The sequence below is a fragment of the Epinephelus lanceolatus genome, chromosome 3 (genome assembly GCF_041903045.1).
Source record: "Epinephelus lanceolatus isolate andai-2023 chromosome 3, ASM4190304v1, whole genome shotgun sequence".
Classification (NCBI taxonomy): domain Eukaryota; kingdom Metazoa; phylum Chordata; class Actinopteri; order Perciformes; family Serranidae; genus Epinephelus; species Epinephelus lanceolatus.
Window position 1 is genome coordinate 15,572,264 of NC_135736.1, and position 27,634 is coordinate 15,599,897.

Sequence of the window (27,634 nt, forward strand, 5' to 3'; positions counted from 1 at the left end):
CGTGTCTCATAGCACAGAACACCCAACCTGCTTGTTACTTACATCTCTATTTAAAGATTTGTCATTAAGTCCTGCACCAAGCTACAAAACAGCAGCATTTGAAACTGAAACAAAATAATAGCTTAGTCTTTCACTGGAAAGAAAGACAGTAGGTGGCTTCATAAAAGCTTTCTGAGCCATTGTGCAAAATCTTCCACAAATTTTCTGTTTGCTGATGCAATCTAAAGCATCACGTCTCTCGGCCTCTGCTCACCTGCTGTGACTCCCCCGCTCTCACCCCTTTGTTAAGATGATTGAAGTCCGGTGGACATATTCCAGCTCAGACTGAAAGCTAAAGCCCACTCTGCTGCCTCACAGCCAAAAATGTGGCATGAATACATTATTGTCACTTGCTTTACAGCCTTAATATGTAAAATGTGAAAGTATTGAGCTCTTCTCCACATCCTCCTCCCCCATTTCTCCTGCATGCTCCTCTTTATCATATTCTCACTTTACCAATCTTCCCATCCCTTCCTCCACTTCTCTCTCCTTCCTTTCTGCCTCACTTTATCTCCTAATCCACACTGTCCTATCCCGTTTCCAGCCACACACACACACACACACACACACACACACACCTTAAGACCCTGACCCGCATTCTTTGCAGGGACCAAGAAGTGATGTGGCACCCAGTCCAGGACATGGGACAGTGTAAACAGCAGCAACCCCAGCCAAAGCCTGCAGCCCCTCTCTGGTTGCCCCTCTCAGTGTGTGTGTGTCAGTGTGAAAAGCAAACCCCACCAAACTGCACACAACCCACAGCTTAAAGTGACAGGCCTGGCCCTATAACGCAGACTTTAAACATTCATTTAGGAGCACGAGTTTCTGGTTGTGCCGAAGATTTATGTCTTACTCTTCTACTTTTATGAGCCGGGTGATCTTGCAAGCAGACTGCTCGAACTTCAAAGTGGGTTTGATGGATGTTTTAAGGAATATTTCATCAGTGGCGATGCTTTCAACTTCTTTTAAGTTGCTGCTAAAGTAGTTCAGCCACAATTCAAGCCTCTCTAATCTCCACTCTGCTGTCAGTGGCTGTGTTTTTATCCTTTGCTTGATTTCTGTGGATGTTTTTTGGAAAACATTTGAAAACCCAGTTTACGTGTGTATGATCTGTGCGTGTTTTTTGTACGTGGGTGAGTAGAAGTGCTTGATTTCTTTTTTTTTTTATTATTGTGTGTGAAAGACGAGCTGCAAACCCTGGAAGCCTGTTTTTTCCTCACAGACAGTCGCTATATTCTCCTGCTCTTTAACATGACTGTATATGTTAGTGTAGGTCTGATGTTTTCCTCCTCCAGCAGCTGTTCTCTCATTGGCCTGGCTACAGCCGTGGAAGGTGTGGTCTGGATGAGCGATGCTGCATCCTTTGTTAAACCGTGCACTTTAATATTGAATAGTAAACAGTTAAGAAGCTGCAGCCGCATGTGCTCGATATAAATGTCATGATTTTGCTTTATATTTATCAGAAAAGTCTACTTAATCAAGGGATTTCCATTTTTTCCCTCATCCCCACCTGTGGCAGGAATTGAAGATGTGTCCAGACAACTCAAAGGGATTCAACGGAAGCTGCGACCGTATCAAACTCGGAAACTTGGATTGAACTCCGACTGAAGTTCAGGTAGAGAGAGGACCGCTGATTGAACAGTTTTAAGGATCGACACTTGACTTGGTGAGAGGGAAAAAACGCGAGACGCGTGCGCTTTCCTCTGACCATGATCATGGGCACCATGCGCTCCTCGCCGTGTGCGTAAGCTGCTGTGGAGGATTCACACATTATGAGACGCCATGGCATGGTGTGACCGAGGGGTTCAGACTCTGCTGGCCATCGCGGGGGCCTTCGCCGCCTTTAGTCTCATGACCATCGCCATCGGCACCGACTACTGGCTTTACTCCAGGGCTTACATCTGTAACGCCACTAACGCCACCACGGACGAGTCCCAGATGCAAACCAAGAAAGTCAAAGGCGACCTAACGCACTCCGGGCTGTGGAGGATCTGCTGTATCGAAGGTAAGTTAATAAGTTAGTGACTAGTTATTACGCAAACTTTTTTGTTACTTTTTCTGTTGTGCTCATTGGCACAGCCGAGCATTGTGTCCATAGATGAGCCCCCTGATCTCCTGATCGCTTTACGGTGGGAGGGGGACAATATAGTCAGTGTGATTGATCAAATAGTCAGTACATCTTCTGTCTGTGATCCAGACGAATTCTCCAACTGGGAAAACCCCCAATGAAAATATCTGTAACACTGTTCTTTTGTGCAAAATAAAGTACACGGGCATTCCCAACAAATGATTTCCTGTTTGTTTTGTGTGACGACGCACCAAAACTGGAGATGTGCCAAGGGGTGCATCATCACCAACAGTCATTTCTATTGTTGAGTGCGCTGAATGGGCACAAAGGGTACGTTGGAATGATATTAAATAGGAAAAACTGGAGGGAAAGTGCTGCTTGTTGCGCGCAAAGGCGATGTTGCGCGCGCATAATGCTACGTTTGCGTCAGTTTCCCTCGTAAATGATTTAGTTTGTCACTGAAAAAGAGCACTCAGTAGACAGATGACGGCAAAGAGCCAGAACTAATGTTTTTTTTTTTATGTTTTACATTTTGTTACAAGCAAGAAATGTCTCCAAATCGCCCAGGAATAATTTAAGGACTCGTCCTAATTTTCTCATTAACTCAGGACGGTTGCTTGGCAACTACTTCCATAAAATTGCTTAGACTGATGAAATAATTTTCAGCTACAGAATTCAGCAAGAAACTGACTTCATAAAAATCCTGTCAACATTTTCTCAGCTGTTGCTCTGCGTATCCATGATCCCCCAACACACACACACGCGCGTGCGAGGAGTTTGGGGCTGGGCTCCCTGCGCTGGTCTTACAGCTAGTTGTTGTTTGGACACGAGTGCTTCAGCGAGGAGAATGAGATCAATGAGATCAGTCAGTCGATCCGTGAAAGTAGTCATCACCAGTGACGTCTTCCATCAGCCTCCCCTGTTGTGGCGCTGTCCACTGCTGCTGGTGCTGAAACCTCAACTCTGAATGACTGTGTTCCTTTTAACTAACAGACCAACTAAATAACGAGGCTTAATACATAGAATAAGTCTTACATTTGCGAAAAAACCTCAGATGCATGGGGATGATCATGACACACTAAAAGGCAGAAATAGTTAGTTGCTGACTTGCGAAATATTCTCGTTGTGAACACCATGACAGAAGGCAGAATTTTGCCTACAGGTGGTTCTTTTATGGCCTCTCATTCATGCTTTGTAGCCAAGTAGATGTTCCAGCAATGTGCTGAGCACTGTGATTGCATTATGGACTATAATCACATCACAACACTGAAAATAAGCACATCACAGAATATAATACCGTACTTACAATCATTATAGTTTTTATGACATTTGACACATATTCACCATTCCCTAACTGATCACAAGAAAACACTTGAGTAAAAGTAAAGGAAATTTGTTTAATCCCAAAACCATGTGGTGTTTAGATCTGTGGTTTTCAACCGCTTTATGTCAAGCCCCCCTTAGTTGATACACATTAAGACACTGAGCCTCATTTGATAAGATTTTGCTTCAGGCACTCCCATCTGAAAAGATTTTGGTTGTTAGATATGATTAAGACCAGTTAGTTGTCAACTACAGCAGAGGAGTTAACCGTGGAGGAAGTGAAACCTTATGATCAGAATACTCTTATGGCTCTTACACTGGACTCACCTCTATAACGAATTAAATTGTGAGAATAAACTATTCCGCATTTTTCTGGAATCCCCCCAGAACTCCATAAAGGGAGAGAAAACCACTGGTTTAGATGAACTCATGACAAGGAAGCTTGCATCTCCTATGTTCTTCCTTGTGACCAGAAGGCAGCGTCTCTCAGACATTGCAGTACTTGCCCAGAGGTTTGTCTCATATGCAGATGAATGCAGTCCCACACCACACACTTTTGCTCTGCACTGTTGCTACTCTTACTGGAGTTTGATACATATAAAAATGCATGACTATTTATGGATTTCCTGTAAAGTTAATCAAAAGACACGTTCCCTTCTCCCCCACTTCCAACCCTTGAGAGTACCATCAGCAGAAGTGAAGCAGAGTGCTTGCTGTTCTTAAGCATCTGTCATCTTTTCCACTATCTTCGCTTTCCCTGCATAAATTGCTGGATGTGTGTTACACACAGCGGAGAGTGAAAGTAACACTTCTTCTCTTGCTGTGTCTCTGTCACACATCACATCAGCACTATTGCCATACAGCTGTGAAATTCAATTTAACTGGCTTCTGGCGGCACACCTGTAATCTACAAGTGATGCTAGCTGAACCCAAAAGACTTTATAAGATTTTGGTGAAATTAAAATGATAATGACATCCAGTGACTCGTACACCAAAGATCTTAGTGACTTCCCAGCATATAAGCAGTTGGGATACACCCTCTAAGTGTCTCTCTTTGGCTAAATACATAGTTGAAATGTCAACCTATTATGTGTTTCCTTTTTTCTATCACATTCATAATGTTACAGCAAAAACCTTTTTCAATTTTGGCTATAAGGTGACATCAGATGGTAACATTATTTGTTCATCTGCTCCATGCATACTACGCTGCTACGTGTAGCTACATGTAGCTACATGCTAACATCAGGAAAACATGTAAACCTGGTCGCAGATGTTGCGGATTTCCTCCAGATTTTGGATCATATTCCTGCGGGAACATGCAATTTTTTCACAGTAGAAAATGCTATACTCCATTACAGTCATGCCCCTGCTGCAGCATGGATGCATAAAGAGACCTGGATACAGCGCTGGGGGCGGGCCTTGTTCATTTCTATGAAAGTTGCTCAGTGGCACAATAAGCCAAAAAAAGGTGATTTCAGATATGATATTACCCAGATCTTCCACATCATGGGGCCCACAGAGCAGCCACACAAGAAACTTACGACAGCTGAGCGTCTAACTTCTGGTTTAGCCTTCCACTGACTTGAATGGGGACAAAATGATTCAATCATGTGGCTCTCTAGACTTAAGAAATGGTATTGGACTGCATGGATCAAATCCTGACGGTGAAAAGAGCCATTTCGTGGGGGTTGTGACACACAGATGTTTCTTTTGCAATGTTAGTCTATAGGAAAAAGTTTCTTTGGGCCCCATGGCATGTTGTAATTCCATGTTTGGCCACCATATAAATTTGGCTTCAAAGCACAGAGCTGTTCTGTAGGGCTTGGGTTGCAATGATTGTGCAGAGACTCTGAGATACGGAAGTCCAAAATGCTGACCAATCTAGGCTGTTTTGCGAGACGGGCTTAAAGAGACATGCTAAAACGAAGGCCTTCAGAAGGAGGTTGAATGCAGGCGTTCCAGCATCGACAGTATAAAGAACAGTAAAGCATGTAAACATGTTCTAGTAGAAACCCAAAGCTCAAGTATGAACCTGAAGATGAGCATCATTGGTCCATTTTATGAGAAAAGACTAAATAGGGGTCATAGCTTTAATTGTCCGCTCATTTAACTGTCCACTTGAGATATGATCTTTTCCAGGAACAAAGAACAAGATGGAATCCAACCACTTATATCAGGTCAAATGAGCAGCATAAATAATGGGTAAGCCCAGGGACACGTTGGCTAACCTTGTAGAAGAAATTACGCTTGTCGCTCTTATGTGCCAAACAGACGCCTGTATGAGTGTTGTGTCGTGTAGAACAAGGAGGAGGTTCGCTGAAGGTGAGCAATGATGGCAAATGAGCTTTAAAAGGAAACAAAGTGAAGTCTTGTTCCGCGGCCATTCATGCTGAAACACGACAAGAGCTCTCACTTAAGCCATCACCCCTGATAGCTGAACATGCCAGAGTGGCACTAAAACATACAACGTGTTTCAAACAGACATTTGGTCCGACTTCAAATGGGTAAATCCTGCTGATTTGCTGTGAGCCAACATCTCACCAAGTTTTATTTTTCATAATGTGATTGTTGTTTGAGATTCTCAGTGTTGTAAAGGCTGCTTTCTGGTTCCGTAGCTTTGTTAGTGTGTGTGCGTTTCCGTGGAGCACCGGAGTATGTGTGTGTTAGTCTGGTGAATGCATTAGTAAGATGTCAAAGGCGTCCTCTGAGAAGCGGAGCTAGAAATGTGATTCTGGGTTGCCGGGGGGAGGTTGCCATGGTGAAGCTATGCTGAGTAATAAAAGATGGGCTCGGGTCTCTCAGACAGATGGGCTCTGGGGAGATACCTCCCCTACTGAGCTCACTCTCTTTCTCTCTCTCCTTTCTCTATCTCTCTCAGCGTCATTCCTCTGATTATTAACTCCCTGGACTTCTCCATGTTTTATTCATTAATACAATTATTTTACTTTGACATCTTCACTTCTGGTTTGATCGTACAAAATAAAACTCTTTTTTTTAATGTCTTTATCCTGTTATCTTTTACCGTACACCTGTGACTGCTTTTTCCCCAAGACCTTTGGGATGACACAATCAAGAGAAAACATCCAATTACAGTCAAACACTGATCTTATAGATATAAAATACATGCAAGATACACTCTCACACACACAGTATGATAATTATATAACACAATGATTGCCTCTGCCATCGATCCAAAGAATGTGCTTGGTACATAAAAGATCAAAAGGAAGCTGAGAGGGAGTCGAAGAGGAAAACACTTTAGAACACAGGAGGGAGAGAAGGTAATTGAGACATGATAGTGGTGAGTGTTTTAAGAAGAGACAAGATGAGGGTTTAAAGAGACTGAAAGAGTGAGGTTGAGAGAGTGGAGTTGGTGGAGATAGACTCTTTGAGTCTGGGCTGTTGAGGATGTTTCATCACTTTATCTCTTGCTTTTCATTCTCTCTCTTTCCCAGCACTCTCAGATTAACCATGGAGATGTAGCAGACAAATGTGACACTGAAATTTTTATGCTGATGGCTGGGATGAAATCATGCCGCAATGTTAAGTAAGAAACGTACTAAAGGTGCCTCGTGTAAACAGCTACTGTTTTGTTTACATGTAGCGTTCCTCATCAGATCACATCATGTGCGCCCTCACAGCCTAACAGACATGGTGAATGCATTCCTAGCTCGTAAATGATTTCCAACACAGAATTTGTAACTGATCTGGATGAGCTGTCTACCACAAAATGCCATGTAGCCCAAGGCCATGCTAACTAGGTGCACAAAGCCACTCAGGCATACAAAGACTCAGCCAGTGACTGCAGCTAACGAGCTAACGTCCACATGGATTTTGATGTTATAGCCACAACACAGCTCGCCACAAGCCAAAACAGTGCACGCCCCCTCAAAATCCCATCACTGTAAGGCTATTCACTGGTGTTCACAACCGCACATGTTAGTGAGGCTGAATGTTAATGTTACATACAGTACAGTGGCTTTCAAGGCACTCTGGGGAGTAGTCTCACATAAGCCCTGTTTCCACCAGGCAGTACACTACGGTTCAGTTTGTCCTTTTTTTTCCCATTTCCACTGTAAAAGTTGTGGATGGTACCAATGGAACTGTTCTGTACCGGCCCCATTTTTGGTCCCCCCTCTGTTGGGGTACCTAGCACACAGATCTGGCACCAAAAGGTGTAACTGTGAACACTGCAGTCTGTTCATTGGTCAATAGCGAATGGTCACTCTGCTCAGGGCTGAGTTGTGGCTGGTTTTATGTAACCTCTGTTCATACATCAGTAAACTATAACTATAAAATGAAAGAGGAAAAAAAAACTTCATTCACTGGGCCGACTGTCGGCAACTTTTAAGGTGGAACGTTCACTTGTAATATTACTCAGTGCATGGTTTGATGACATGAATCAATCAGCACACCTTAAATTTTAGTTAGAAATTTCAGAGTTGTGGCTGGTTTTGAGGCTCATGTACTGTAACCGCTGTTCATACCATGGAGAGGTTTATTAGTAAACTGTAACTATAAAATGAAAGGACGTTTTGCTGCCTCTCACAGCAGCTGTGGTCTAAGAAATTTTTTTTACTGGGTCGACTGCCAGCAACTTTTAAGGTGGAACGTTTACTTGTAATGTTACTCAATGCATGAGTTGACAACATGAATCCATCAACAAACTTAAATTTTAATGTGACAACTTTGACCATTACTTTAGTTTTTATTGTCTCTCTTGGATGATTTTTAGTAATGAGTGAATCTTCAAGCCTTTAAAAATTAATAATTTCAACCAGATTATGTGAACTGCACATATCCCAATCCTCATTTGAAGGAGAAAAAAAAAGCATCGTGGAGCATCATTCCTGAGGCCTACAGCAATACTAAACCCCTGAGCTTGCCTTAGAAGGACTAAATGCACAAACCCACTCTTTTTAAATATCCCATCAAGAGGGACTCTCGCTGCAGCGTGTTTTATGTAGTTCTGAAAATGCTGGCATACAACCCCGTTCTTTGGACAATAAACGAGGTGCACACTAATGGAGGAGGAAATACAGTGAGTGCTGGACGGAGCAGTGAGTGACCTAGGGCCTGGATACCATGTCTGAAGGGTTAGTTTTGGTTCCAAAGGTACCATACCGAAAGTGTTTGATGGAAACCGGGCTACAGCCAGACTTGTCTCATAATGTGCCAGCACTGGAGAAAGGTCTCGCTGAAACCATTGTAATTCTGCACTTAGGGGGAAAAATGCTTTGGGTTGTTTATATTTTTTTAAACCAATCATAATCGTCTTGGGCGGCGCTAAGCCCAGGATGCAGCGATGGTGCTCTGCCAAAATCAGGAGGGAACTTGGTTTGGTGGCCCTGGTATTAAAATGGCTACAAAAGAAAAGGCTGCATAAAACATTAAAAGACATTTTAACATGTGAGCTTCTAGCTTCAGGTTGAGGTTGTTGTTTCATGCATAGCGCTAAAATGAAGTGTGGAGATACGCCTGGCTATGCTTATTTCACGCAGTGACAGGGATTTTAAAAAACATGCAGGAAACGTCTGAGAGAGGCAGCCACTGACAGGCTTATACCCACAGTCTACATCCCGTAACCTAGACTCCATGTGGAATAGTTACGTTTATATTCAGTGTTAACGCATTGTGTGTTTCTTTAAAGGCTGATATATTTGCTGAATGCATTTCCTTCCTCATGAAAAATAGCAGAGTGGAATTTGTTTTGTTTTATTTTACATTTTGTATCGTTTACATCGAGTTTTGCCAGCTTGCAGTCTTCTTCTCCCTCCTGTTTGCTGGCACATGTTTCTTGACGCTTCACTGCAGCCTATTTTCAAACAGAGGTATTGTGTGAAGTCTTTGGCAGGTGTGTGTCACATCACCCACATGCTTGTACGTGTGCACAAGATCCAAACAAAAGGTGACCTGCTTATATCACAATTGCTTCATATTCTTACCAGTGGTCAAAAACTTCACAGGGTACCTTTACATCAGGCACATCTGCTGAATAGATGTTTTGTTACAGTGAACAGGTTGATCCAGATTCTGTTCTCTTGGTGAGAAGAGAAATGTTTTAATATTGTGCCTACTGAAGGATCTTGACCTTATCTTAACATCCAAATTATGAAACTGCAACATGAAGGATTGAGAAGTTTCTTGTTGTAAGAATACGGTGGTGCAGTGGTTAGCATTGGGTGGGGTAGCCCTTCTTACAGAGGTTGCATGTTCTTGGTTCAGCTTGGGTTTTCTCTGGGTACTCCGGCTTCCTCCCACAATCCAAAGACATGCAGGTTAGGTTACTTGGTGACTCTAAATTGCCCGTAGATGTGAATGGTTGTCTGTCTCTATGTGTCAGCCCTGTGATAGGCTGGCAGCCTGTCCAAGGTGTACCCTGCCTCTTGCCCAATGTCAGCTGGGATAGGCTCCAGCCCCCCCACGACCCTCAAGAGGATGAATGAATGATTGACAGAATAACAGAGTTCATACTGCTGGTTCACATTTTATTGGGTGTCTGAGAGAATCCAAGCTGTGTTCAGTCTAGTTTTTGGACGTGTTATCGGTTTCGCACAGATGATGCATGTCAACATCCACAGGTGTGTTATACATGTCAGGTGTAGCTCCAGTGCAACTAACACAGTAGCGAAGGCAGAAATGACAGGATGCGGCGGCAGAATCAGACATCGGACTTTTAATTCAAAGTCTAACCTTTCAATATTCATAATGCGCCAATGTTTTATTCTCTTAAAAGTGGAGGGAAGATTTTCTCGGTGAAGAGACTGGGTCTTTGAAAAGAAGGTGCCTGAGGGCTTGATAACTTCAGAACCTCAGATTCACAGCAGCCCGTCCTCACATGCTTTCTGACATGGTTGGAGGTGAAAACAAGACAGTTCAGGACTTGTTTCGATATTCTTTACCAAAAAGAGACTCTATAACTTGTTTGTCTCATAGACATTATGTTTAACCTCTTTCTTAACTGGAGAATCTGGTGCCCTGCTCTATTATAAAGGCACAATATTTTTCCTGTAACTGTTGTCATTTTGTCCCTGCACAGGTTGTTATCATTGTTATCACCATCAGTCACATTAACACTCGGTGTGCTTTTGGCTCCTCTGCAGGTATCAACAAAGGAAGCTGTTTTCGGATCAATCATTTTCCAGAGGATAACGACTACGATACAGACAGCTCAGAGTACATCTTACGTAAGTCGCTGCAACCTCTTCATCTTCAAACACTTAAACCCTTAATCCTCTGTCTCTTTTCTTGGAGTGGTGATGGAGTTATCACAAGGGTACTTAATGTGTCATGACATCTCTATCCCTCCCCCATAAAAGCCTGATGTCATAACAGTAATTGGAGCAATGGAGATGATGAAGTGTGTTGTGTGCTGATGAGTAATTGGTCTAAAACATGACTTTACTCACGTAAGATCTCACGTCTGTCCAAAGTAGTTTGATGAGGACGCACACTGGTCTCGCAGTTCAATCCATCTATCCATATTGCTTGAGGTTTCAGATCAGCTTCACTCTGCATGTCACATTCTAGGTTGCCCTATGCCCCAAAGCAACTGATTCTGTCTTACAATGTCTTACAACACCCTGTTGTCTAAAATGATGAATTTCATTACGCTCATGGATTCACTTGGTTAGCGTCACAGAAAGGCAGGGACGTCTGCTAATCAGGCTTTAGTGTCTGTGGAAGTATTCATCTGACGAACCTGAGGCAGTTTTTCCTCGTCTTTCACTCACTTTATTGCTGCACTTATGGCAGAGTTACTGCATGCATCAACCAGGAGTGCCATATTTTGTTATTTTTAGGACAACTTAAAGGGACAGCTCATCCCGAAATCAAAAATACATGTTTCCTCTTATCTGTTGTGCTATTATCAATCTAGATTGTTTTAGTGTGATTGGCAAAGATATTGGCCTTCTCTCAATGGCACTCAGCTTGTGATGCTCAAAGCCGCCAAAATAAATAGATTAAAAGATAACCCAAAGACCTTGTTGTGAGCAGTTTTACGTGGGCACTATTTTCTTTTTACTGAACTACACTCGCCGACCGTATCGCCTTGCAGAGGAGAGCAAACATCTACTCATGGACAAGAGGCTCACGCTTGTGACACTGTGAGGTTTAAACATTATTTCCGTTCTCCTCAGCTGAGCAGTAATGTTAGCTAACTCAGTGGTGCTATGAGCTAGCAGAAGATGCACGCTTCTTTTTGCGCAGTGATACGGTTTGTAGGTGTAGTTTGGTAGAAAGAAAATAGTTCCTACATGAAACTGCCAATGACAAGGTCTGTGGATTATATTGAGATTAACTTTGAGCACAAGTTTCATCTAGTTACATCATATTCGACAGAAGGCAGACATCTCTACGGCCAATACCTCCAACACTCTGCGGCTCACACCTAGATTGATTACATATAAAAGCCTTACAGGTAAAAGGGAAAATGTGTATCTGCTGTTTGCCTCCATAGGGTTTAAGGGATCAGAAAACCCAAATTTACTATATTCTATGTTTTATAATGTTAGTGTGAGAATTCTTCTGCTAGACACATGTGACATTTATATTACATGTGTGCAGCCTTCTTGTTAACAACAGAAGTTCAGTTTACATTCATGTTACTCACCAAACTCCTTTTTTGTCTTCTTGGCCTTTAAGAAATGTGCTGAATGCATCCTTCCTCACAGGACATATGCAGAGTTTATGTTTTAAGTATTTTGGATCCCTCATTGTTTACATCTGTGGATGTTGACTAGCAGCTTTCTTCTTCCCTGTCTTTCCTGGCACATTGCTGCATATGTTGACATGTTACAGCCACCTGTTGATCAATGAATATACAGGAATGTGTATCACATCCAGGTAGGGAAAATGGGGACCCACAAGAAAAGGTCAAACACTCCACAGGGAACCTTCAATATGATTAAACTGATCTAATCAATGATTTTGTATTAACAATGGATGAAATGACTATGTGTAATGTAAAAGGCATTTCTCTTAGTGTTGAACCCACACAGAGTTATCACCAGACTCTGCGGTTCGACTCAGTTCTACTCAGCATTTTAATGTCTTTAAGGTCATTGTTTTGGTTTTTACAACCTGCAACTTTACTGTTTTGGTTCCGTTTCAACGCTCTCATCAACCTTTTAATTCAATTTCAATACAATTTCAATTTTATTTATAAAGCCCAATATCACAAATCACAATTTGCCTCACAGGGCTTTACAGCATACGACATCCCTCTGTCCTTAGGACCATCTCAGTGGATAACGAAAAACTCCCCCAAAAAACCCTTTAACGGGTGAAAAAAACGGTAGAAACCTCAGAAAGAGCAACTGAGGAGGGATCCCTCTTCCAGGACGGACAGACGTCCAATAGATGTCGTACAGAACAGATCATCATAATAAATTAACAGTAATCCATATGACACAATGAGACAGAGAGAGAGACAGAGACAGAGAGAGATGCAGGACAGACAGTAATGACAGTAGCTTACAACAACATTAATGAAAGTAATAATATTATAATTATAGTTCTGGTTACTGTGGTACAATATGTTGAAAGTATATATTAATATCTGATAGTATATATGTATGACAATAGTCATATGTGTATAATAACAGTAGAAGTATGACTAATGACTAATGATGGCAGCAGCAGCAGGAGGCATCTGGCAGGACCACGGCAGCAGCACAACCACACACGTCACGCTGTCCAGGCACCGCTGTGATAGAAGTTAACCAATGAGACAGTGGAGCACAAAGGCTCCGGAGAAGAAGCCGAGTTAGTGACATCCAGAATGGCCGAGTTAGCTAGATGCAGTAATAGAATACGAGAGAGAGAGAGAGAGAAGGAGAGAAGGTGCCCGGTGTATTATAGGGGGGTCCTCCGGCAGACTAGGCCTAAGTCAGCCTAACTAGGGGCTGGTACAGGGCAAGCCTGAGCCGGCCCTAACTATAAGCTTTATCAAAGAGGAAAGTCTTAAGTCTAGTCTTAAATGTGGAGACGGTGTCTGCCTCCCGGACCGTAACAGGAAGATGATTCCACAGGAGAGGAGCCTGATAGCTGAAGGCTCTGGCTCCTGATCTACTTTTGGAGACTTTAGGGACCACGAGTAACCCTGCGTTCTCAGAGCGCAGTGTTCTGGTGGGATAATATGGCACTATGAGCTCTCTAAGATATGACGGAGCTTGACCATTTAGAGCTTTATAAGTTAACAGTAGGATTTTAAATTCAATTCTGGATTTTACAGGGAGCCAGTGCAGAGAAGCTAAAACAGGAGAAATATGATCTTGTTTCTTAGTTCCTGTTAGTACACGTGCTGCTGCATTCTGAATTAGCTGGAGAGTTTTTAAGGACTTACTAGAGCTACCTGATAATAGAGAGTTACAGTAATCCAGCCTTGAGGTAACAAAAGCGTGAATTCAGCAGCTGTTACAGCGAAAAAGATCACTGTACGCTATCTGCCCACTACCAGTGCTGGAGCAAGCTCATTTGGTGCCCTAGAGAAGTTTCCTCCACCCACACTCAACCCCCCATTTAAAAAAAGAAAAAAAGAAAAAAAAAAGTATATCATTTTCTTTTATGTTTGATTTTTTTGAATGTCTCCTTCCTCTTGGTGACACCCTGTCATTAACAAAATTGGCCAGTGTTTGGTGATCAAAGAGCATTTATCACCCAGAGGTCCAAAGATTAACCTCAGAGTTGATGAGACCAAAAGAGAGCTAAAAGACAAGTGAATGTTTACTGTATTATTATGTATTAATATGTCGGTGTTGTTTTTACAATTTGTTGTGCTGCCCCAAGTGGCCAAAAAGTATTACTGCAGATTTAAACACCTCATGACTAATGATAATAACAATGCATGTTGAATGAATGAACCTCATTATCTATTGCAAGTACTGTCAAAACTATTACTACTACAGTACTAGTGTCTTAAAATCAGCAATGTCATTTTTTCTACAGCTACAACTAATTCTACTTTTAACATGACTTTATTGACACATATAAATGCTGCTCAGCCTTTGTCACATAAATTAAAAGTGACGTATGTCTTAATTCCTATTTAAAAGAAGGCTTCACTGTCTCGTATGAACAGGTATAGTGCGTGCATCAAGCCTATTCCCCATCCTCAGTAACGTTCTGCTGATGTTGGGTGGCCTGTGTGTCGGGGTTGGACGCGTCTACAACAACAAGAACAACATCCTGCTCAGCGCTGGCATTCTGTTTGTGGCTGCAGGTAGGATGAGACTGACAGCACGCTACAGATAAACACACAGACTAGTGCAACAAAAAATAAATAGATTCTGTGCAGTGCCAGAGACAGAAAGAAGGAGAAGACAGACACAATACAAGAGGGTCTCCCTTTGGTGGCTGTGTTTCATGTCTTTCTTTTCAAGTTACCTCAACTTTTCCTTTATTTGTTGTGTTTTTACACAACACAACAAATAAAGCACGGATATCCAACACACTTGTAGCGCACCTTTCCTTCCCCTTGAATCTGTTGTTTCTCTCTAATTGGCGGTGATAAATAATTCTATGTGAATGTGCAAAGAAGCGTGACAGAAGGTGACAATGTGCAGGAAAGGTGTGACTGTTCAAGTTGTGTTTTGTTGACAATACCTCATTGTTTCATTAGGGGATTCTATCACTCATTAAGGAATAGAGCTAACTTGTGAAGATGATTTTCTCAGGTGATGTGCTGAAGATATACTGTAGGTGTAGAGTGTGTGTGAGCCTCTGGATAAACACTGTGCTGTAGTGTCATCTGTCGGCTTTATCATCCACTTATATGCTTAAACTTTAACATCCGTATGCTTTTTGTTCTCTCCTTGTCTCACCTCTCTTCTCCTCAGGCCTGAGCAACATCATCGGCATCATTGTCTACATCTCCAGCAATGCCGGAGATCCCAGTGACAAGAAAGACGAGGACAAGAAGAACCACTACAACTACGGCTGGTCCTTTTACTTTGGCGCCCTCTCCTTCATCGTGGCTGAAGCAGTGGGCGTCCTCGCGGTCAACATATATATTGAGAAAAACAAAGAGACACGCTTCCGAGCCCGGCGTGACTTCATCAAGACCACCTCCTCCTCTTCGCCATACTCACGCATCCCAAGTTACCGTTACAGACGAAGGCGCTCACACTCCAGTTCGAGGTCAAGTGACCCGTCCCGTGACCCCTCTCCAGTGGGGATGAAGATCGGTGGAGGAAGTGGTGGAACAGGAGGAGGAGGAGGAGGAGGAGGGTTGGGGATGGGTTTGCCAATGGGGGATATATCTCTGTACGCCCTCAGTAGGGACCCTCTGAAGGGCGGAAGTGCGACTGCAGGGCCCTACAGTCCAGAGAGGGACTCTGGGTTTTTACAAGTCCACAACTGCTTTCAGAAGGATGTGAAAGATGGAGTGAACAGGAGGACCACGCCGGTATGAGGTCAGGAGTGTATGACTGTGTAAAACAATAGGCTTGATGGAGCACATTAGATATTGTACAGCTGATGAGAAAGGACAACTCCTCCCCGGGGCTGTTCAGGCAGCGGCAATGTTGAAAGGTCAGGCCTCAAAATTGTTTTTCCATTGCGTCCCTCTGTGACAGAAAAGTGCCAATCTGTGTTGCATTTGGAGGAAGAGGGAAGGTGATATCAGAACAACTTTTTACGATATCTAAAATGTGACTGCAGACCGTTTGTAGCAACATTTGAAGAGTTTAATTCTAAAATATGATACCCACCATGTGTAAGTGACTTCTCCTCCTCCTCCTGAAAAATATCGTATATCTTCGGGTGTTCTTTAAAAGATAATTGCTTGATTAAATAATTAAGCTTTTATAGACTTGATGCTCAATATAATACAGATTCTGAATATTGAACTTCAGGTAATGATTTTTTGTATAGCATTTTGGAAAAGAACGTATTTCTTTTATTCTGAGACAAAAAGATGTTTGTCTCCAAAGTTGTTTGCTCAAATGAAGTGATTCATGTGATTGTTTGAGTATTATTGTATTGTATTTGTTTGTAACTTAACACAACTGGTGCTAACTTAATCTGTACACCTTTGATAGTCTTAAGCCTTCTCAACTGCCATTTAAATACTCCTACTGTATCTCAATAACCTCTCTCTTAAGCTTGTGTGAGTCAGGTGGTAAATATGTGTGCTGCGGTATGTGAAGTGTGTGTTATTGCTCTGAGACACTGCCACGCTATGACACATATGGATTTCTGTAGATATATAGCGACAAAAATGACAAGGCACACAGTAATGTTAGTACATTCCAGTATGCTGTGTGATATATCAGTGTAAACATTGTTTGTACAGACTGTGCCGTTTGCTCTCCATTCGCTCAGGGACGATGTATGGACACAAATGAATCTTACTTTTAGAGATGTAGAGCTTATCACGAGAGAGAACAAATATGTTTCAGTTGTTTTCCTTATCTAAGCCAGACAGACTGTTACTGTGTGTAAAAACAGAGGTGAGATCACGCTGTGTGTGTTGCTGTTAATTAACATGTGTCTGTACTGCCTTTGTGTTAAGAGGGTTTTTGATATATTTGTAGTCGATGCGGAACTTCTATTCAAAGTATTTCTGTAGTCTTATTGCCCCATATCAATTTGTTGTCATTATAATTTCAAAGGAATTGAGAGTTTGTGTTATGTGACGTCCTGAATTTGACAACTATCTTTGCATGACATTGAAAAATGGCATTATTATGGCAATGGATGGCTACATCTGTACACATATCCAGTTAATCTCATGATCTGTTCAGGGGTTAAAGGGTGAGTTTGGCATTTTTCAACTTGGTCCCTGTTTTTACATGTTTTTGTGTCTAACTGACTAATGGGAACAATTTTTGAAATTGGTCCAGTATTGAGTGAGAGCACTGCAGCCAGCAGCCGTGAAACAGAATGCAATGTAACCACTTGGGGGCAATTATGCACTGTGAATTTATGCTCAATCACAGTGCTTGTTTTTGCCTCTGACAGGCTCAGATTATTATTCTAAGTGTCTGAGAATATTGTTGAAAGGATTCCTTACAGAGATAGACCTTTTTGTGAAAGAGTAAGATCCTTTTTATTAACCAGAAACAGCCTCAGTTTGCTATCGTTAAATCCACCAGACTACATTTAAATATATAGTAATTTTAGTGAGTAGAGACCTAGAATATTTTCACATCTAACTGAGTTAATTAAGGTTTATTTCATCTAAACCAGAGTTAGTGATGTTGGACTAGTGGAAAGACAAAGTAAGATGGCTTTTGTGATTTTATTTTGTTTTTGTCTACTTTTGATAAAGTGTGTCTTACATTTTTAAAATGATTTAAATGGAGTCTGGTGGGTCTGGTGATAGTGATTTCAGGGCTGTTTCTCATTAAATAAACAGGATTTTATCCTTGATAAAAGCTTCTATCTCTGTAGGGTAATTTCCATAATGCTGTTGGGCACTTATATGAAAAATCTGAGCTCATCAGTGGCATAAACAAGCACATTTAGAAGATATAAACTGACCGTATGAACATGCCCTTAGTGTTTAGACTTAGACATAAATGGGAAAATAGGATCCAGCTAAGTCCAAATTTATCCTTTAGTGCAAAAAGTTGTTTTTTTTTGTATGTTAACAAGAAAATAATGACAATAAAGGAAACTGAACAACAGCAACATGAAACAGAAAATACATTTTGTCACATTACAATGAAAAAGGAGACTCGGGGGGAACAGGACAGATGACAGTCATTTTACATGCAATAAACAAATTGTGTTATATGGTTTAATTTTGTTGTGCAAGGTTTCTGTGATTTCGTCTAGAGTGGAGTGTTCTGTTGACAAATTGAGCCAGTGTTATATGATCGTTTTAGCCGCAGTTAATGCTATTAGTGTTGTGTGACATTAAGTGCAGAGAGGTTACCCAGGGGTGACATGGATGGACTCATGGGGATGCTGAGGCAGAATATCTGGGATAGCTTGCTCTTGACCTCCGACCAGTAAGATCAAAGCGTGCAGAGTGTGATGGCATCTGTTGCATGTGGACAGTTAGGGCATTTTGTAGTACCAGAGAATCCCATGAGGAAGAGTTGTCTTAGCCCTGTGAAGAACCTTTATTGCATTAATTGGGTTTTAGAATTGCAAGTGTTGGAAAATGTCTTGTCACATTCTACTTTGTCAATTTTGGGATTTTTGTGTGTTAAGTTCTGATATCAATGTAGGTACTGATACAGTGTTTTTGTGATGAGAAAAAATATACATATATATACATTTTGGGGGGCCTTCAGTGACTTTAATTATGGATAGGTGTATCATTATGGAAATACTGATGTTTAGTTTCTCCCTCTTTCAGCTGGTCAAAGGTCATGAACAAGCCGCCACTGAACAGGTGCCCCACCCAGGCTGACACCTCCCCTCTGCTCCCATGCTGTGAAGAACAAAAATAACCCTAACCCTTACCCTGACCCTGACCCTGACCCTCGGTCAGGACTCTTTCCATTCAGCCACATGCTCTGACTTTCATTACATCACATTAAATACCAGCTATCCTAAATAGTGACTGCTGAGGCTCAACTAATTACACTTAACTTCAGTTTTAGACTTGCTTGTGGTTTAATGCAAAAATATGAACGAAGAATTGGTCCACTGCGTTTGTTTTTCTCTATAGAGGAAGTATTTAGCTAATGACGCGGGGCTGATGGGCCTGCTAGGCTCTGCTATGAAACTGTGTGGCAGACAGTCAGGCAACCACAGGGTGTTAAAGGAAATCGGCATCAGCCAACTTAATGCTTGACTGAACTAACAGGCTCCCAAATGCTCATCCAGACTTCAAAAAGCTTGTCTCCTTGTCTCCGAACAAAAGCCGGAGCAAAGCAAGCGTTGTGTGTGTGGAGGGTTAGTAAAAGTTCAAATTACTCATTCTTGGTATAGTACACGCTCGACTGGGTCCCATGTCAGCTCCATGGTTTGTTTCCCAGTTGAATATTTTTAGCAGCAGTTGGAATTGGCTTAATTTGGTTGTTGGTTAGTGAATCAGTGTCATGGCGGTTGCCATGCGTACTTAAATGACAGTGCCATGAGAGGGCATGTAGTTTGTGTGAAATCTCTCTCCCAGCTATTGTTGTCATTCAAGTCACTGACGTGGACAAGGGGAAGCCTCGAATTAGAATTGACTTATTTTCATTCTGCGTGTGTCTGATGTATCTTTGTCATGCCAAACCAGTCTGATGACCTTGTTTTCCATTCCAGCCCTGAATTTGAGCAATTCCTCTTCACCCCGTCCTCTGTCCATCACCCAGGCTGTTAAGCCCCATGCATTTGAATGCCATGGACCCTCACTGGTATTTTCATCCACAATAAAGCTGCGCCTCCACTCCCTCCTGTCGTGCGCCAGCAAAATGTCTCCTCCAGTAATTGAGAGGAAAATGGCAGGGTCACCTCTCCATGCAGTCACAAAAGTAGCCAACGTGCTTGTTAGCATCGGTACCTTGCTGTGCAGGGCGGATAAAATAACGCTTTGGGATCTCAACTCAGGTTCTGCCTTTGTAACTTGATTTGCTGGCATGACAAATGGTTCAGCACCCTTCATGGTTCACACTTCAGCTATGTTTATACTGAACCTGATACACCCGACGCCATAACAAAGCATTTACAGCCAGCAATGATTTCTTTAAAAAGCACTTTAACAGCTGTAATTTTAGTCGAAGATATTTTGAATTTAATTATAGGTCATACGTCTCCTCTTGTAGGAGGAATGATTTGTGGTCATTGCTGAACAATATAATTACAAGTACAATTTGCAGGTGTAAGTGTTACAACAATTCATTACAAATCTGGCATACATTTGTATAAAACAGAGCCATTAACCTGACATTAGATTTTCTGTCATTAAATAATGACTTGTTGACCTCATTTTAAGCCCTCTTGACGATATTTGTGCACACAGAGATAAGATCTTTATCAAACACAGGACAAAAACAACATATTTTTCTTTTCTAAAACCACAGTGTCTGACTAGTATAATGTCATTAACTGTCGCCAGTGGTGAGAGCAACATTGAACACCATGTTGCTGCTTGGAGAGCCATTTTATTCATTCATATGAGGGAATAACTGTTAACATGTTAATTTAATATTTTGAGATCTTCACACTGTTTATTTGCACACCACGTATTTAGAGGTGACAGGATGGATGTTAAAGCCCGATGTGATTTCCTCCTGAGTGATCCCATCTCCGCAGGCAGCGCCCTCTCCTCCCTTTGAAAATTTAAAGTGGCTGAGATTTCTCCCAGCAAGTGGGCTTGATTCCTCGCTCCCTGTTGATATATCGGTGCCATACTGTCGATCCAGGAACCGCAGGTGTCCATTACCATGACATCTGTCACTGTGCTAAGACTGGATTTAGCCGGCAGAAGTTAGAGCTTAACCTTTTTTATCCTCTGTGGCACATGAAAAACAGCAGACCATCATGGCTGTAATTTTTGCAATGTTTGCAGAAATGCAGCATATCTGAGAACAAGCAGAAATCACCTGCTTTAAACCTGTGAATATGACCTAATCAGCTCTTTCAACACGTTTGACAGGAGGTGAGAATAAGTCCTCAGGTGACATGACGACACAATGACAAGATGTCTTCTCCCCAGTAAACATTAACAAGGTTAAAAATATGAGGGCAATTAAATAAATCACTGGTGTGTATCAATGTTTTTTTTTTTTTTAGATTGGTTGAAAAAATATTAAATCTGCCTTTTTAAAATGGGTCAGGAGTTGACAGCTAAGCCATACTTAATGTGGAATATTATCCAACAAAGAGAAATGTTCTCCCCTCATCCTAAAATGGCCCTAAATCAATACTACCCTACTTCCTTGTTTTAAAGCGGTACAGTGAAGCAGCAGTGTTGTGTGTGTTTGGCAAACCTCACCCCAAAAGTTCCTGTACTTTCAGAAAATACTACCCTCTAATCAGGGACTTTTTGGGAGGTAAAAAGTAGTCATTTAGATCCTGGTCCCAGCAGCCGATATGCAATGAGATCTTGATCATGGGGAAAGTTTCTGCTGTCAAAAAGGGGCTCATGATATCAGGAGAATCAGATGGTTATAATAAAGGATTTCGAAATGGTGGTGAAAAAAGAATCAGAATTTTAAAGTCATAGCTGTGAGATTGGTACACAGAGATTTTTGGTGTGTTCTTTTAGTCGTTTTATCTTTAATTGTGCTTCATACACCTTCAACCCTCTATGGTCTGCGTGTCTGTTTCAGTTGAGGGCTTGTATTATGGGTGAAATGGCAACATATATAATTAATGTATATTATACGATACTACAGAGCCTGTAAATACAAAGTGTCTAATTATTTCCATGAAAGGTTTGTAATGTATCATTTTGCTGATAAATTACTCTGAAATAAAAAAAGAGTGACTGGAAATTGAACATCTGTTTGATTTTTCTTTCAAGACAAAGTTTGCTCACGGTGTTTTATCAAGTTTATGAAGTAAGCCCTTTGTATATTTTAAGCACATTCATTAACATTTACACTTACTGTGATTATGGATATGTTTGTTTTGTTGTTGTGGTAACTGGTCAGGCAAGTCAAGTGTATTTGTATTGGCCAAAGCAACCCTTATTAACCCTGACGCTACGACAGCACACGTCTCTAAGAAGAAAAGGAAAAACACCAACAAACTCTGAGAACATGGGATAAAAGATTGGGTACAATTTAAGGTCGTATAGTAGCTGCAGCAGAAACTAGTTGGTGGTTGGATGGTTGCATTCCACTGTGCTCCATTATGTTCACATTGAGATAACACATGAGAGCAAAATTCATACTTACGCAATAAGGATTAACCCAAGACAACAGCAGACAACAGCAACGGTAGTTAATCCAGGTCCCTCATTTATCAAGACGTCATTTGAAAGACAGCAACTAAAAATTCTACTTTTCCACACACAATCAGTAACTTCAAAGTGAACATCGCACTCCTCCTTCGCTGCTACAGAAAGTGAACTTTTGGTAAGTGAGGTTGTAACACAGTGTCGAGGATTAAAAAATACGCACGAAAAAAAAAACACATGGCCCAGCAGCAGGCGGAGGCTGCTGTACACAATGTTACGTCTTCATAAACAGCCGGCAAAACAAGATCTTCTGAGTAGCCACCTGTTGCTCTTATTTATGAAGTTGTATAGATAAACATCCTGCATCAAAGAAGGTTAATCATTTTAGGAGCCACAATCAATGTCTTATTGCTTTCTTTGATTATTGCAAATAAACAGCAGCTCACTTAAATATAAATTGTCAGTTTCAGTCAGTAAGTGTGTTTGAAGCTAAATTTGACAATGAGCAGCATCCAGATCGTCTTACAGGAGCCTTCACAGATTAATTATGCAAAACTTGATTAATTCGCTTTTTCTTTCTGCTGTCTTGGTGGATGCAATTAATTCAGCTGGACAGCGACTACACCACCAAATTACAAATCCATTCAGCAACACGTACTTGGCACACAGACTGGGCTTGTATGCAGTGTGCAGAAATAAGAGACCGTGAATGTACAAGTCTAAAGCTTGCCTGGACCTGCATCACCACATTCTACCTTTGTAAAGAAACACCAAAGCTGGTTTACGTCAGCAGAGACCAAAGATGACCGCAAAGTGATTTAAAATACACATTAACTTTCCCAGAAAGTGATCAATGACTCTTCTGACCGTTACATTAGGGTGTTATTCCTGCAATTGAGACACAGTCACAGTAAGCCGTAATCAATGTCGCCTTGTGTCCTCTGTGATTACAATCAATAGAGTTTAGTGGTTCAGGCTCTGTCCACACCATTAGCCCGCAGGATGAGGTTTCCATGGAAGATGATTGAGAGCCAGAAGCTTCCCCGAGGACTCAGACCTACACTTACAGCTCCAGTGCAGCGATCTCAATGTAACAAACGTCAGAGGTGGGAGCAGCCAATGCCTGTGAGGTCAGGGGTCGCTGCTCCTTTGGAAGTTGTTATGTCAGTGTCATCATTTAAAATGATGGTGAAAGTGTGAAGAACTGGATTGATTAGAGGTTCAGTTTAGATTGTGTATCTGGTGAGTCATCCAGGCCGGTGATGATGTGTGACTCCCATACGTATGTCACAGACTCTCAGTAATGTCTGTTATCCAACAACTGATTGACTGCAAACGACAACTGGTGCAGCCCATTAGATGTGTAAACAGTGTTGCAGAAAACAGATCATATTCCTGCACTATATTTCGTATATCATTGAATGTTTGTTTTTTTCACAGACACTTATCAACACGAATAATGTGTATTTATGTAACAATTACAGTTTACTAAACCTGTAATTAATAGTCATTCTTCTTCTTCTTATTATTATTATTATATTAAATGTTTAGTCTCAAAAATGTCATAAAATAGTGAATAAAGCCTGAGCCAAATCTGACATGTTCCTGTTACTCATTGCTTACAACAGCTTATGAACAAAAACTCAAACAACTCAATTTAATATATTTGAGTTTGCCCCCCGACTTCACCTCACATGAACTTTAGCTTGTTAAACGTTCAGGAATACACCCGCCATAAACCAAGCTTACATAGCCTTTAGGAGGCACGACTCTTAAAACCAAAATAGATAGGTATATGGGCAGTAAAGATATTTTGATCAGGCACAAGTACAAAACCAAGGTAATGGCGGTTCACAGTGGTGTCCTACATGCCAAGAATAGTTCAAAGGAAGTAAGGGATAATTTTAGCCTATTCCAGTTCATACAGGGTGAGGGGCAGGATGCACCCTGTACAGGTCACTCTAGCTGGATAACACATACAGTATGGGGAGTCATCAATTCACCTATGGACACCTATGCGGATACATTACATATAGCCTGATAGTCAGACTGAACTCCATTTTACTTCATAAATCCTGAAAAAAAAATCAAAGATGTCTGTAATGATTCAGTGGGGAGGTGACAGCACTGCAACTTTTGTATGATAAAGTTGTCAACTCATCAGCGTTAAAGAAGAATCTGAGACATAATTTTAATAGCTTATGAGAGTAAAATATGGCATCCTGGTCAGTTTCCCTTGGCATCTGATTTCGACGTTCAAGTCACTCGTTAGCGTATGTATGAGACGAAGAAAGTCTGCGCACGGAATTGTTGGAAGTGGTGAATGAATTAAACAAACACAGTACTTTTACATCTCATGTGAAACCAATGGTCCAAGATTGAGTTTTTAACTTACATCCATAAGTTAAGTTATATTACAAATGTACCTTTTTTAAGAAAGTACTTTTGTTGCTTAAACCTATAGTAGTTTTGGTGTTTAAGCTAAGTTTCCTGTCAACACAGAAGTTTATTTTTACACTATGCATGTAAGAAGCGGAAATGGTCGCAGAAATTGGCATGTTTAAAAACTGACACTGGAGGGGAACCTAGAGCATCATAGTCTGAAGCACAGGGCGATTGACCAAGCTGTAATATCTGACAAGTTGTGAGTGAGAATATGTTGTATATTACATATTACATATGACATAGCTTAATTGGCTCAAGACAGCTTTCCAGTGGAGACCTTAAGGCATCACAGAACAACACATTCTCACTCCGGCCTCATTACATATCACTGCTTGGGCGTTAACGTTCCACATCTACATATGATGTGCCAGATAGCCTGGTTGTGTCTGCTTCTGACATTCTGGGATGCCGTGTCTACTTCAGCATGTTACATGCATTCTGTCCTTTCAAAATACACCACTGTTTTCACAGGGTATGTAGAGTTTGCATATAGTCTCTTTCAAAATAAAAGTACAATGTTGGTACAACATCGTGAATTGACTTTTTTTTCCTTCAACAACAAATGCATGTGGTTACAATTAGTCAACACACGCACACTTGATTAGGTTGAGGCAACAAAAGTAAATGGTTGGGTTGAGGTAAAACAACAGTTTGGCTTTACATTCATAAGGGTAGGGAACACTGGCCTCCCAGGTGAAGGCAGGGCCGTCGCAACTGGCAAACTAGGCAATTCCCTAGGGCCCCAAGCTGGAAGGGGGCCCCCAGAGATGGCTGACATTGGTCCATATCAATGACAATCTGATGGAACCCCTATAGACACTGCAACAACGACAACACGTTGGAATCACCCCTAATGGGGCCCCCTACTAGCTGCTGCTTGTGAGTGGCAGTGGAAGTAGGGCGACCAGCACAGCATTTCTGTCTCTTTTCATGCGTCACACAAATTGAGACCATGTCCCGCATGATTGGTTACCACCCACGCTAGCATTGTTGGAGTACCGTAGTACTACGTTACCTCACAGTACCACCACTGTGGGATAAGTTCAAAGTCCAGTTGCAAGAGGGTGAGTGTCCATGCGCCGTCCAATAACAGCGGCGTGCTGGCCACCTGGCACTCAATATGCTGCTGCAGTGGTTTGTATCCAGTGACATTTCAGGTATTAGCTGAGCTATTGAGTATCTTTAAGCAGTGAAAGTTACTATTTATTTCTTTTTACTTGTAGGTTAGATTTGTTTATATATGCTACAGTGATTTGTTTTCCACAGAGCTCTACAGTGCGAGCATTTTACTCGCATTTGCAACTAAAAATAGTTTTGCTTAAGCAAAACAAATCATTCAGGAGCACACTGTGCGAGTACAGATTTCAACCAGCAGCAGAAACTAAAAGCGAATACTGCTGGATGTGGGTTGAACAGGGGTCACAGACACCGTATTCCTGTCAAATACGGTGCAAGATAAGGGCTTACTGGCGACGGAGAAGTCCGGCTCCAGGTCGGACTTGTGGCCAAGCGCCAGTATTTGACAACTTTGCAGTGACAGGGGTTGCACAAACCTGCGCAATCAAACATGTTTTGAATATTTACACTTTACTTTCATTACATGTTATTATATAAAATGCCAATGTGGAAGTTAAAAAAACAAAACTGGAAAAACTGCTGAAATAATAACCCAAATGTCCATTAGATTTGAAATGTGACTGCCTGGTTGGATGAATGATAACAGACACGCTGGGTGGCCACAATCTTTATATAATTCCAATAAACTGGACTTGTTTAAAACCTGACGGTTTCTGTTTGCAATGTGCTGTGGAATCTACTGTAAATCTTCCGCTAGGGGAGTCTTCATGTTATCATATCTCAGCGGGTAAGATGGTGAGTGAAATGGGATCACTGCCCATAGTGGCCAAACCCACAAAAATGGAGAAGTTGTTGTATCACCAGTGGCAATAGGAGGGAAAAAGAGATTTAAAGTAGAATGGTGTTGTTTGATTGAGGATCTGTGGAGAGGAACTACTACAATGCTTTCTGGGACACAAGTGGGCGAGTGTAGCTGGTGGTAACGGCTAACAGATCCCTCAGCAGGAGACTACACTCATACATATGTTAGCTTGTCGTGTGTGTGTGTGTGTGTGTGTATGTATATGTAGGTTTGCAGTGATTTCTCAAGTTTTACTTTGTTGCCGTTACAACTTTTTCACTTTCACTGGTGCCTGTACTCATGCAGAGGGGGAAGTGGGTCACAATTCTTTTAAAGAAACTCAAAGTGGGCCAAGGCTTAAAAAAGATAAACAGAGACATACCACCGTGATTTACTGTAGGGGAGTTATCAAAGGGTTTAGCACACCTTTTTACGCTGTTCTAAGGGTCTCATTTTTCTCCACTTATGTTCCAGCCCTGCTTTGAGAGAAGAATGTGCCTCTTCACATATATATGCTCTTCATCTTTTACAATGACAGTATACAGAGTACATTTTAAAGTATTAAAGGAAAAGTCCAAGACCTTTGAAGGTACAACTTTTGTTGATCTAGGACTATTTTGTTGTATTGGGGAATTTTGGTATGTTTTTCTTTCAGCTGAACAAATTCTAGATGACAGGATGTGCCAGTAAGACATGTGTAATGTAGCAGTTAGATTTAGAACTAACTCAGTGTAGTGTGTAAAGGGTGATGGCTAGTTTGTCACCATTTTGCACCAACTGCAAACACTGTGCTCTGTTATTGCCATCACAACAGGCATTTAGCACAGCAGACATGTTGACTTGTCGCTGTAGGAAAAACCTAGGAATAAGACAAACAATGGCTTTGTTATATTCAAGTGTTCCAGTGACAGTGACAGTGAGCAAGCATGCACCATACCGGGGACCCTGAAATGAAGGCAGCTAAATAGAATTCAGATATCATTCATTTCATTATTTACACCTGTAATTTTCTGCCTGTTATTTCTACTGTGAAAAAGGCCTTCTGAAATTA

At 41.5% G+C, this 27,634-nt stretch overlaps 1 protein-coding gene across 2 annotated transcripts; it reads left to right on the forward strand.

The window, feature by feature from the left end:
• Window positions 1–1,034: 1,034 nt before the first annotated feature.
• LOC117255018 (voltage-dependent calcium channel gamma-4 subunit-like) lies at window positions 1,035–21,801 on the forward strand. 2 transcript variants are annotated; one of them, XM_078165692.1, is made up of 5 exons: window positions 1,035–1,172; window positions 1,559–2,044; window positions 10,534–10,617; window positions 14,514–14,654; window positions 15,271–21,801. In XM_078165692.1, the coding sequence occupies exons 2-5, from the start codon at window positions 1,822–1,824 to the stop codon at window positions 15,843–15,845; spliced, it is 1,023 nt and encodes a 340-aa protein (XP_078021818.1). In that variant the 5' UTR covers window positions 1,035–1,172; window positions 1,559–1,821; the 3' UTR covers window positions 15,846–21,801. The 2 variants fall into 2 exon arrangements, with proteins under 2 accessions (XP_078021818.1, XP_033479447.1); XM_033623556.2 differs by lacking the exon at window positions 1,035–1,172 and having other exon boundaries at window positions 1,205–2,044.
• Window positions 21,802–27,634: the final 5,833 nt, after the last annotated feature.

Bases quoted from the DNA above. Each gene is read 5' to 3' on its own strand.
- LOC117255018 (XM_078165692.1), top strand. From the start codon at position 1,822: ATGGCATGGTGTGACCGAGGGGTTCAGACTCTGCTGGCCATCGCGGGG. The intron at 10,618-14,513 runs GTAAGTCGCTGC...TCGTATGAACAG, and splicing joins CAGCTCAGAGTACATCTTAC to GTATAGTGCGTGCATCAAGC. The intron at 14,655-15,270 runs GTAGGATGAGAC...TCTTCTCCTCAG, and splicing joins CATTCTGTTTGTGGCTGCAG to GCCTGAGCAACATCATCGGC.